At 32.7% G+C, this 13,532-nt stretch overlaps 2 protein-coding genes across 2 annotated transcripts in view; one reads left to right on the top strand and one right to left on the bottom strand.

The window, feature by feature from the left end:
* The window catches only part of LOC132738572 (octopressin receptor-like), a 122,513-nt gene that overhangs the window by 11,841 nt on the left and 97,140 nt on the right, over positions 1 to 13,532 (bottom strand). The gene's annotated exons all lie outside the window — the stretch shown is intronic.
* The window catches only part of LOC132738561 (leucine-rich PPR motif-containing protein, mitochondrial-like), an 87,653-nt gene that overhangs the window by 2,638 nt on the left and 71,483 nt on the right, over positions 1 to 13,532 (top strand). Inside the window, exons 2-8 of the mRNA XM_060726070.1 lie at positions 463 to 770; positions 2,178 to 2,300; positions 4,548 to 4,669; positions 6,775 to 6,833; positions 10,182 to 10,268; positions 11,602 to 11,640; positions 12,493 to 12,580. Of these exons, the coding sequence (XP_060582053.1) occupies positions 463 to 770; positions 2,178 to 2,300; positions 4,548 to 4,669; positions 6,775 to 6,833; positions 10,182 to 10,268; positions 11,602 to 11,640; positions 12,493 to 12,580 (826 nt within the window). The remainder of the gene's footprint in view (positions 1 to 462; positions 771 to 2,177; positions 2,301 to 4,547; positions 4,670 to 6,774; positions 6,834 to 10,181; positions 10,269 to 11,601; positions 11,641 to 12,492; positions 12,581 to 13,532) is intronic.

Below are 13,532 nucleotides of genomic sequence, written 5' to 3' on the forward strand. Positions count from 1 at the left end.
GCTCACTCAGACCATTGCTGTGAGTTAACATCAATTTTATTGAATCAAGGTATCCCTCTAGTGGGTAATTGAATAATTAGCTTTCATTGGACAAAAACAATGATCTATTTTTAAACAAGAAAGTTTGTTTACAAGTTTGTTTTTCTTTGATTTAACATTTCTCTTAAAGGGAAACTCTTTGCAAGAAGTGGAATTTTAGACTGTTTTTTTGGAAAAAGGGCAGTATATTGGCTTGGGGAAGTAGCCGAATACAGGCTACAGCAAAGAAGGGTAAAAAGGCCCTGAAATATGTGACAAATGACAAGTTTGTCTTGTTTTCCTCAGAAATATAACTATTGATAAAAATTGAATCTTGACTGAGGCATGTTGTTTAGATATATATGAGTTGTTTGTGCACACTTCTTACCAGACTCAGTTTTGAATTTTCAATCTTGGTTGATTAAATTTTGTTTTAAATTTCAGGCTTGGAGTGACCAAGAGGTTATATACCGTATTAAGTGGAGAAAATAATGCTGTCAATTATGATGAAGTGAATACCAAAGAGGAAACAAACCTAGACTCACAAAATGAAAATGCCAGCAGAAGGAGAGTTTTGAAGTACTCTGAAAATTACCCAGCAAGCAATTTCTGGAAGAATTATGATTTCAGCGTCAAAGAAAGAGATCTGAATTTTACAAGTTCTTGCAGGAAGATATATCATGACATCTTTACTAAAAAATTTGTGACAATCGAAAGATTCCATGAATTAATGGCAATCGCTGAGCAGCAAGGTTTGTTTAATTTCAGTTTCAGCTCACCTCAACACAAAATACTCAAATGTGTTTGACTATTCAAAGAATAGGGTGAGCTATTGTACTCACCTAGGCTTAGGTGCCTGTTAATTGATATATACAAAACTACTATAGGGAATGTGTCGACACTTCACAGACTTATTTGAAAGCATAATGCTAAATAGGAGATCACAATACAAGGTCCGTAACTCGTGCAAGATTGGACAGAATTATTACCCTTTTTGCAGTGCATTTTTTATTGGCAAAATTAGGGCTGATTTATAAAAAGAAAATTGCTTTGCAAAAGAAAAAAAGTAAGTTTTTTTCTAGTGAGACAGAGAAAGGTATTGTAGTTTTAATAAAGGCAATGTATCAAAATTTGGCATAAAATGGGCTATTTAATCTGTTTCTGAATTTTTCCGTTCTCAAACCTGCAGCACAATTTTCACCTCACCATTGACCCAGCCACTATTCTCCTAAAAGTGGAAAAAGCACTGTTTAAACTTTTGAACTTTGCTTATTTTTGCATTATCCAGGCCCTTGTACTATCAAGTCCTGAGAATAGCAGAGCATGCTGTCCTAGGCCATCCTTAAAAAAATGTTTGTTTGCAGTAACGCGACCGACTCACAAAATTTGCCCCTACTCAAATTTTTTTTTCATGGTCTGGATAAAAAAAAAAATTTTTTGAATCAGAAAATTATGCCTTGTGCTTTGTTTTCATTCTGTTAAAGGTTAATAGAAGAAATAAAATGTAGGTTTTATTAAATTAGAATTCAGTTATCAATTCATTAATTGTTACCAGATTATCAAAGCATATATTATCCAGCATTTTGAAATTCCATGTTTATTACAGTTCAATAAAAAAAAAAAAATCGACCTACCTACCCACCTTGAAAATTTTGGGTCGGGTTACTGCAAACAAACATTTTTTTAAGGATGGCCCTACTAACTGAAAGCTAGCTACTGACAGCTCTTGTTTTGTCATCTTATGGAGCATCTGTCATTTTTAGCTCGACTTTAAGAACTACAGTCAAACTTTGTTCACTCGAACTTGTATAGCCCGTGCAAATCTGTCCTTAACACTGTGGAATGCATCACTCCTTTGTTTTTACTTAGGGTTTAGGCCTCAGGAAGAGGATATCGAAGTTGCACAATATAATATTATACATAATATTAAGATATTTATAAAGATATTAAGATATTTATGTGAGGTTTGATGTATTTAATCAATGTATTTTAGTTATTTATGCAAAAAAAAGAAAACATTATCATATATAATCTGCTGTAGAATACTCAGGTGACCTTTCAGGCCACCCATGGGACTCTTGTTTATAAGTATATGATAAAGGTCTCTCTTAAATGTTTTAAGCATGTTTTATGATGTAAAGAAAATATTTTAATTTCAGATACATTTACAGAGGATGAGTTGTTGCTATTATTTAGTTCTCTAGGAAGGGAAAATAAAGATATAACAGAAGCAATGAGAAATAAGTGGACAGAATACCTCATTGAACGGTTTCACACATTAAGTAAGGAATTCAGTTAAATTGCTTGTTTCAGGCATTTCGTATGGAATGCCCTCACTGTCTCTCATTATAAGGAAATTAAGAATATTCACAAGATAAGAGGAAAACATAATAATTATGTACTTTTGATTGCATTAAAGGCACATTATGCCTAGATAAGAAGAAAACATAATATGTACTTTTGATTGCATTAAAGGCACATTATGCCTCAGATAAGAAGAAAACATAATACAGTGTAACTTCCGAAAACAGAACACCCATGGGACTTGTCAAAAAGTTCGGATTTCAGAGGTTTCCAGAATTCAGAGGTTTATGATAATGTGGACAAGACTAAGCCACTTAATATCACTAAATGTCAAGGAAGATGTGGCCATTACTGTAATATCATATATAATAGTCTTTTAATCAAGATAAAGATGTGAATGAAAAGAATACATTTTTATCTTACACCTGCAAATGCTTTTGAATTTCTATCAGTTTGTAGAAATGTTGTTAATTGCATAAACTTACATATCATCCGATGCTAGTTAATTAGTTATTACATCAAATGCAATAAAATCCCTAAAGACTTTTGATGCATACATTGTCCCAACTAATTGTGATTTAATCCGCTAATAAACACTTCAAATTAACTGACCGCGGTAAATTACTTTGATTAACCGCATCACTTCAAACATACCATTTCACAGTTTGTGATTTTAACGCGTGCATGTCAAATTACACGATCACCGCTAATTAGTAAACAATCGATAGGGAGATTAAATCTTCCTGCAGGGTAAACATTCTCGATTTACAATGTATTTCACACCTTTGCATATTTCCGGTTTTCGGAGGTAAAATTGCATTGATTTGACTCTAATTTTACGAAAATATCGTCCGGAATTCAGAATTTAGAAGTTCCGGAATTCAGAAGTATTATATTAATAGAAAATAGAAGGGAAAAAATCGGGACCGAAAAAATTGTTCGGTTTTTGGAAGTTTCCGGATTTCAGAAGTTCCGGAATTCGGAAGTTACACTGTATGTACTTTTGATTGCATTAAAGGCACATTATGCTTCAGATAAGAAGAAAACATAATATGTACTTTTGATTGCATTAAAGGCACATTATGCCTCAGATAAGAAGAAAACATAATATGTACTTTTGATTGCATTAAAGGCACATTATGCCTCAGATAAGAGTAAAACATATGTATTTTTGATTGCATTAAAGGCACATTATGCCTCAGATAAGAAGAAATCAGAATATATAGTTTTGATTGCATTAAAGGTACATTATGCCTCCGATAAGAAGAAAACATAATATGTACTTTTATTTGCAATAATGTTAGTTCCAAAAAACATTTGTAAAGAAAAAACTGATTTCATGTAAATAAAGGGAGGTAATTAGAAATTTATTTTCGATAAAGTCTAAGCCAAATTTTTTCAATTTTCAATAGAAAATATTAGGTGCTTAAGGTGAAATTATTTGTCTAAAATGTAGTGAAATATAAACAAAGAAGAATTTTGACTGCCATAGGAAATACTTTTTTTTTAATTGCCAAAAAGCAACAGTTTTGAAAGATTGTGTTCTGTAAGGCTAAAAATAAAATTGTTTAGGTTGTGTAGGTAGGTAGGTAGGTAAATTTTTATTATTAATTTCTTAAAAAATACTATTGTTGCTCACAATAGAAGTGAAAATTCCATTTAATTGCTTATTAACTTTTCACATGCTTTCATTACTTCCGAAGGAAGTAGGTGATTTTGTCATCAGGTCTGTCAAGAAGGGAAAAAAACAATTTTTTTTTTGGCCTGAATGGCTGATGATAATTTTTTTGGAAACTTTAAGAGGATAACAAAAAATAAAAAGCTTTTGAGAAATGAAAATAAAAAGCATTTCTGAGGCAAAATAGGTCTTTTAAGGTGAAATGCCATAATATGACTGATACAGTTTTATGCATAAAGATACAATATTATTATATGAGGATAGAACTTGTTTTATGTAAACGTAATTAGAAACTTTCATACATTAAGGAAGTCTTTCACGGTATAGAACCTTATTACATAAATGTAATTCTTCATAAGAATATAAAGGACATACTTCTTCTATGCATTATTTAATACATGTATATAAAAGAATTTTTAGGCTGAAAAAATTGTCTTGTTAGCAAGAGACTTTCATGATTTTAGCAATGTTTTTGTGTCGGACTATACATGTATCTTATTATTGGTGCTAATGGTGTGTTAATTTTTATTGTGAATTTTATTTACAGATATACCATTAGATGTATCTCATTACAATGAGGCATTGAGGAATTATCTTATTGGCAATCATAGATTTTCACCGGTGAAATTTTTGTCCGAAATGGAAAAACATGGAGTCACTCCAAATGTTGTAAGTTTTCTATTTATAAATGAGTACAATTTTTTTATCTCACTTGTATGCTCAAGGTGAGCTATTGTGATACCCCTGTGCCCATCAACTTAAACAGTTATATTCTTCTTAACCCCTGCACCAATAGTGATGACACTTACAGCACAAGTCCTTGTATGGTCCCCTCCAAAAATTGCTCACATGGCTATGGTTTAACAATATGGCCACCAGAACTGAAAATAAAAAAACCTTTCTTCCATTACTATTAGGTAGATTTTGATGAAACTATAAAGGAATGATTCTTAGATGGACCTTTATAAAATTACTAAAATTGTCCCTGTCTGTTGAACAAGATGGCTACCGGTGCTAAAAAGAAAAGAAAAAGGTTTTAGATTATAAGAATCATACACCGGCTGCTGGTACAGACAGGAATATCTAGCTCGAGAGTAACTGTTTACAGCGGTAATGAGGCTCTGCAGAGTTTCCGCTAAACAGTTACCCGAGAGCTAGATATTCCCGTTTATACCGACAGTCAGTGTTTGATTCTTTTTCTTGCATATTACATATCAATTACGTTTAAAACAGAAATTACAAAAACTGATATTCTCATTACGTACATTTTTTTCTGATAGCAGGGTATGAACTTACAACTTCATTCACAACTGTAAAATGACATCATCCTAATAATGCAATTCATTCATAAAAGTCACATGGCAATGACGTCATTTAAAGTATGCGACTTGTCTTACATGGGGGGTTTAAGATTTAAGATTTTCTAGCACCGGTGTAAACGGTAGATAACCCTGTCTGATACGCAAGAAAATATCTTGTCCTCCACTGCCCAATAGATATTGATGAATCTGGCCAGAAAAAAAAAAAAAAAACAATAAAAAAACTTACAACTAGATCTACTTGATTATTTAGTAAATTTTGATTAAACTCTTAAGGAATGATCCTTGGAAAATTTTTTTATTAAAAATTGCTCAAATGGTTCCAGTCTGTTGAATAAGACGACCATGAGTGCTAAAAACTAAAGTAAGTGTTAAATGACATCTTGTCCTTAACTGCCAAATAGTTTTTGAAGAAACTATACAGAAATAAGCATTGGGCAATCCTTTACTAAAGTTTGTAAAATTGTTCGGGTCTGCTGAACAACATGGCTGCAAGAGCTGAAATTAGAAAATAAAAATGAAATGACATCTTGTCCTCAAACGCCCAATAGATTTTGATGAAACCCTACAGAAATCATCATAGGACAGTCCTTATCAAAAATTGCTAAAATTGTTCAAATTTGCTGAACTGGATGACTATGGATGCCAGAGCTCAAAATAGAAAAGCCTTTAAACAAGATCTACTCCTTAATTGTTTGGTAAATTTCAATGAAATTCTACAGGAATGCGACTTAAATAGTTTAAAAATTGTCAAATGGTTCCAGTCTGCCAAACAAAATGGCTGCCAGAGCTAGAAAGATAGAAAATCCTTTAACATCTCCTCCTTAACTATTAACTAGAAATAGATCACAGGAGCTAAAAATAACTAAAAATTAACTTAACTTAATTAAGTGACACTGCCCAAAGTATAGATATGTAACATTGTAGTCTTTCCTAGTAAACCTCTTCAAAATTTATACTAATCATCCCCTTGGATAGCATAGCTTCTCTGAAAGCATAGAGTCAAACAAGGCATGGCCCTGGTGATACATTTTGTTTACATGTTCACATTTACTTGTATAGGATACTGTTCTTCAAAAAAATCTCTTCAGAAACTACGGTTGAACTTAGTTGATTTTCTCGATTTGTAAAAGTAAAATGAAGGTCCCAATTTTCCCACCTATATATTCATTACAAAGACCTATATTATATGAGTCGAAATGTTATGTGTCGAATTTTTGATTTTTTTCAAAGATATTACGCAAGTCCCTTTAACTTAGACTTACTGAATTTCTACTGTATAATGATTGACATGTAGCATCACCTTCTAGTCTTCTACAAAAGTTTTATAAATACTCTAAATAAATAGGAAAAAGAAACCAATTAAAAAAACAAAACAAAAAAAACATGGCATATTGATGATAAATTTAAGCCAGTTTACATAATACATTACATATACATGTATTTTTTTTACAGTTTACCTTATCAAGAGTTGTATCTGCATATTGTAGAATGGGAGATGTAAAGTCAGCTGGGTAAGTTATCTGAACACAAGCCTTTTGGTAGAATGAATTTGAGCCGTGTCACGACAAAACCAACATAATGGGTTTGCGACCAGCATGGATCCAGACCAGCCTGCGCATCCGCGCAGTCTGATCAAGATTCATGCTGTTCGCTTACGAACCATATAACAAGACGAGAAACTGATAACGAACAGCATGGATCCTGATCAGACTGGATGCACAGGCTGATCTGGATCCATGCTGGTCGCAAACCCATTATGTTGGGTTTGTCATGACGCAACTCATTTAAAACTGTAAGGGGCATTCATTATTTCTGAAAGCTAATTTTTGGGCATTATGCCTCTGTTAAACTAAAATCTTGTCAAAATTGCTTATTATTTTAAAACTATGAAAGGTATCAAAATGACACTTTGAATACTTGTTGATCATGACATTAGGCACAGTTGTTAGACAAGAAACATTATCTTGAAAGCAATATTTTTAGAAGATATTCCCTTTTTGTGTCGCTACTACGGAGTAGTGGCGACATATAGGGATCACTTCTCCGTCGTCTGTCTGTCCGTCTGTCTGTCTGTCCGTCACAAAACTTGTCCGGACTACTCCTCATAAACTACTGGTGCAATTTCATCCAAACTTTACAGGAATGATCAGTACCAAGTCTAGTTGTGCATATTGTCAGCATTTTCCGGTTCAATGATTTTTGGCAGAGTTATGGCCCTTTAATAATTTTTAATTTTAAAGTTTGTCCGGACTACTTCTCTTATACCACTAAAGCAATTTCAATGAAACTTTACAGGATTGATCTGTAGCTCAAGTCCATGCGCATATTGCATGGGTTTTTTAATGATTTTTGGCCGAGTTATGGCCCTTGATAAAAAGGTGTTTTTTTCTGTGTGTTGCCAGATACACAAAAGCTTGTCCGGACTACTCCTCATAAACTACTGGTGCAATTTCATCCAAACTTTACAGGAATGATCAGTACCAGGTCTAGTTGTGCATATTATCAGCATTTTCCAGTTCAATGATTTTTGTCAGAGTTATGGCCCTTTAATAATTTTTAGCTCGACTTTTCTATGAAAAGGGGAGCTATCCTACTCGCCCCGGCGTCGGCGTCGGCGTCACACCTTGGTTAAGTTTTTCGTACCACCCCACTTTATTTCAGAAGTATTACAAGTATGGCTTTGAAACTTACCATACTTGTTCACCATCATAACCTCCATCTACAGACAAGAGTACATAACTCTGTCAAGGTTTTTGACAGAATTATGGCCCTTTTTTGACTTAGAAAGTGTATTGAGCTTGGTTAAGTTTTTTGTACCACCTCACTTTATTTCAAAACCATTGGAGGTATTGCTTTGAAACTGACCATACTTGTTTACCATCACGACCTTCATCAACAGACAAGAGGTCATAACTCTGTCAAGGTTTTTGACAGAATTATGCCCCTTTTTGACTTAGAAAATACATTGAATATGGGTAAAATCCACTTATTGCCTTAACCCTTTGAGATATTGCTTTGAAACTTTTAATGCTATTTCACATCATTACCCCCATCTGTACGCAAGAGAAGGTAACTCTGTCAAGGATTTGTTTTAAAAATTAAGGCCTTTTATCGACTTAGAATCTTGGTTAAGTTTTTAGTACCAGTCCACTTTTTGACTGAACTGTTTGAGATATTAATTTGAAAGTTGGAATACTTGTTTACAATCATGATTCCCAAACATGTCCAGGAGAAGGTAATTCTGTCAAAGATTTTATTTGAATTATGGCCCTTAACTGTCAATGTTTTGTATTATAGGCAAGCACTAAAAAACTTAAAAAATCTAAAAAAATTCATTCCTATCCACTTGTTCACTTTACCATAAATTATGTCATATAAACATTGCTGTAATATTCAAGGGTATCAAACAACTAGTTCACTTTAAAAATACAGAGATTCTTGTATTGCCTTTTACTGCAAAAACTTTTTTTATTGGCAAGCAATAAAAAAGTCGAACGCGCTACGGACAGCTCTTGTTATTTTTAAAGTTTGTCCGGACTACTTCTCTTATACCACTAAAGCAATTTCAATGAAACTTTACAGGATTGATCTGTAGCTCAAGTCCTTGCGCATATTGCACGGGTTTTCCGGTTGAATAATTTTTGGCCGAGTTATGGCCCTTTGATAAAAAGATGGTTTTTTCTGTGTGTTGCCAGATACGCAAAAGCTTGTCGGGACTACTCCTCATAAACTACTGGTGCAATTTCATCCAAACTTTACAGGAATGATCTGTACCAAGTCTAGTTATGCACTGTCCGTCTGTCTGTCCGTCCGTCTGTCACAAACTTTGTCCCAACATGAAATTGGCCATCATGAGGCGACACATGTGATTACTGATCGCTCTTGTTTACTTAAATTGTTTATAAAACTTAGTAAAAGACAAGCCTTATGCCCGCATGCCGAGTTATTGTACTTACCAGAGGCTCATTATCTGCGGCTTCACCACACTTAGGTTAATATCATGCATGCAAATTAATATCTTTAAAATTACTGAAGGGAATAAGTTGAAACTTCACATACTTGTTCTCTGTGATTATCTAACATGTTGGGCACAAGTCCCATAACTGAGTTATTTTTTTACAGAGTTATGACCCTTTTCTTTCTGTCAAACACTGAAAATAGTAAGCACACTGTCTTATGGACAGCTGTTGTTGATATGATGCAGTTGATGCCATTTATTGACTTTACATGACATTATGATAATAGCGTAATATTTTATTTTAAAGCAGCATGCCTCCATATTCATGGTATTTTTCATGAAAATTCTAAAAATGTTTTTAAAAGTAAAATATTGTTATGTGAACGAAGAAAATAATTACCGCATTGCAAACAGTACTTACAATCCACTGAAATTACAATAAAGCGGTCAAAATATGCATACAAAACCCTTATTGCGTTAGTAACGCAGTAGAAATATGGTGCAAAATTACTGCAAAATCATTCATTAATCACATAACATGTAAATTATAATGTTTATCTTAGACCTTTTTACTTTCCTTAAATTCTGAATACATTTTTCTCCAGTTTGATTTCCTTGAAAAAAATTTCACCTGGCATGCCTCCTTAAGCATTAAAGAAATTCATAATGATAATATTTATTGAAAAGGAGCATAATCATGTGATCAAATATATAGTTAATAAATATATTGTACATTTATTATAAAATGTGCATATAAAATTTATATGTACATTTATCAAGCCATTTTGATTCCATTTTATACAGTTTGTAAAATTTGTCAGATATATGTGTTCAGAGACTTTGAATTAATTTACATGCTGTTCTGATTTATGATGTGTTACAAGTTTTCTTTCTTATTCAGGCAAATTTTGGAGCACATGCGCAAAGCAAAATTTGTAGTAAATGAATACACATACAGACATTTGATAAAAGGAAATTTTTTGGCAGGGTAAGTAAATATATTAATTTGTTTATAATTTAATTTAATGTTTTTAGATGATGTATGATAAACTCATTAGTTGTCTATAAGGAGAAGTTCCCTCTATTATTGAGACTTTGATGGATTTTATGTCTTTTACATGTTTCTACGTAGGTTTGGAGGGAAATGAGGTCTCCCTCCACAAGATAATATTAGAATTGGCGGTGTGGTTGAGTGGTTAACACGTCAGACTAGTAATCTAAGGATTGCTGATCGTGTTTGTTCAAATCCTGTCGGGGGAAAGCCGTTGTTTCCTTGAGCAAGAAACTTTACATTCATTGCTTAGCACTTGTTGGTTCCAGGAACGGATTAGAGAGTGTTTCAATAAGTCTTTAGCTTCAAACACAATCAAACTAAAATAAATTTGTATAAACTAAGATAACATTAACTGTGTTGGTGTATATATCTTAGTGTTGGACATTATTTTTTTGTCCAATAGGATTGCAGTATTTGAAATGAATGATAGAATCTTGACAGATTTACTTCTGTAAATCGGCAAACTGTAAATCAGTATTAAGTTGGCTATTTATAAAAAAAATTTCAAACACTAAGCTGGTAAAAAGTTATTAGTACGTATTTCCAAAATTAAATTGGTTGTACTGCGTCTGACCAATTTCAATTTGTTAATATGTACTAATAAACTTTAACCTATACTTAACCCTTTTCGCTGCCAGAGGGTTATTTATTTATTTATTGATCACCTATTTGCCAGAAGGTTTTCTAAGAAATTAATATATAATTAATAAATATAATTATTATTATTTGTTATTAGTATTATAATAATTATATATGTTTCCAAATCTGCTAGTATATAATAATTATTGTCGATGGTATAATTATCTATATATATTTATTATTATTATTATAATTATTATTATTATAATTATGATTATTATTAAAGAAACGGCAAAAGCCATTTATATGGCAAATACGCCGCAAATAATAGGGACGGCATATGCCGTCCCTATGGCAGTAAAAGGGTTAAAGAACATCACAAAATTAAAGAATCACTAAAATTACTTGAAAATAATAATAAAAAAAGAAAATAAGTACTTAATGTAAATGAACACTTGATAAATAAATATACTATTTTGAGACTAAGAAATTACCTCAGATCTTTTATTTTAATAAAGATGATCAACAAGAATAATTTGGCCTTGAGCCAAGTCATATTCATTCTTCATGTATATTTTTCTTATTTTGCGTCTTGTTGACTGCACTGTCATTTCAATAAGGAAATACTTTTTGTATGAATTGAAAAGACTACTTTTTGACAACAAATAAACTACTTTCTTTTTTATAGGGATGCAGAGACTGCTATGAAACTTTTTGACAGCAGCAAGTAGGTTCAATTTGTGTTATTATGTTGTAATAAAGTAACTTCACAAACACAAAGTAAGGTTGGTGGGTTGGTCCTTAGACCAAACTATTTCCTATCATATAGCTTAAGAATGCCTGGCCTAAGAATTTTCAACTTCATATGGAGATTGGTCATGACAAGTAGATGAACCCTACTGTTTTTTTGGGTCACTAGGTCAAAGGACAAGATCAAATTGACCTTTTATATCAAAATGGTTTCGGACCAATTACTTGATAAACCATGGACCCTTTGCCCTCAAACTTCACAGGTGCATTGGTCCTGGCAAATAGATCACCCCTTTTGAGTTTGGGGTACCACTGCTTAATTTGCCATCATCAGGCAACACATGATCACTGATAACTCTTGTTTACTTAAATTGTTCAGAAAAATTAGTTATTGATAGGTGTTTCCTTAACAGACACGTCTTAAGCCCGTATGTGGTGCCCTTGTTAGCTTGACTAGTTGCCGTTGCACTTTGCACTTTGGTTAAGTTTCTACATGTAGATTGATATCTTTAAAACTTGAAAAGGGAATATGTTGAAACTAAATTGGAATTGAATTAAAAATTAGAATTTAATGTGATTCTTAGCCTGCTTTGAATTAAAAGCATTTAAATGCTATTTATTTTTAGGTAATTTTAAACAATATAAACTATTCTTGAGTGAGCAAATGATATGAATTTTTGCACTAAGTAATTGGTATAGACCAACATCAAATGGAACAAATTAAAAAAAAAAAATTCACTCCCATGATGTCAAAAAATCACAGTGGAATCCCTTTACCACTGCACTTGTATAGATAGAATGGCCGTTGATGATAATATTTACTTTGCAGTGATTTGGGATTTGCACAAGACTCAAAAATGTATGAAGCTGTGATCACAGGATATGCCATGCTTGGAGATTTAGATGGAGTGAAGGAGGTACCGTAAATATTTATATTTACAATTTTGTTTTGGTTTAAAAACAAATTGAAGCTCATTTTTTTTTGCTTTCAAGGTACTTTGAAGGGACAAGGAAGCTGAAATTTTCTATCTACATGAAAAGTGTAATGGTTTTCTGGCATTTGTGTTCTTGGGGTCACAATCATGTTTCATTAGACACTAGATCTGTTTATCCAAGGTGATGTTTTTGATAATGTTGCTTGTTCCACAGTCAAGGTTAAACCAGGGCCTTTTAAAAAGGCCCATGATTACAGTATGATAAATTGTGCAGCATTTGTGGAAATTTAACCGCCTCCATGGTCTAGGGGTTAGAGTCGATGACTTCTAATCCAGTTACCTCTCTTGCGTGGGTTCGATCCCCGGAAGATGCTTTGGTAGTTTAGCGCGGAGGAAGGTAGTCTTGTACTGGTGTAACTCTCCAGGAACGATGGTTAGGAAACTACCCGCCTATATGACTGAAATACTGTTGGGAAAAGGCTTAAAATGAGACAAACAAACAAACATTTGTGGAAATTTGAGATATTTGAAAAACTTGGAAAAGTGACATTGAATATGTGACTGTTAACTATATTCATAAAACTTGTCACATCTTTAAGAAACACCAAAAGATAGCCCTTTTCTTTCACAGGAAATGAAACCGTTCAGGTTATTTTTGTGTGTTTTTTTTTTTGCAGCTAATCATGCTACTGGGGTTTTTAGTGGTTTTTTTGCAATTGAGGGGTTGGAATTGAAATTTGGCTTTCTATCCATTGCTAATGGCAAATGTTATAGAGAAAATGTAAACATAATATAAACAATTAAATATTCTTAAAGTTCAAGTTATTCAGGTTTGTAGTATCTTTAAAAAGAATCACATTTTAGCTGCAGTACATAAACAGCTTTTAATATTAAGAATATTACAGTAGTAAGCATTCACCATAGGTGTCATTTA

The sequence above is a fragment of the Ruditapes philippinarum genome, unplaced genomic scaffold, assembly GCF_026571515.1.
Source record: "Ruditapes philippinarum isolate M1 unplaced genomic scaffold, ASM2657151v2 ctg298_1_1_1_1, whole genome shotgun sequence".
In the NCBI taxonomy this organism is placed as follows: Eukaryota; Metazoa; Mollusca; class Bivalvia; order Venerida; family Veneridae; genus Ruditapes; species Ruditapes philippinarum.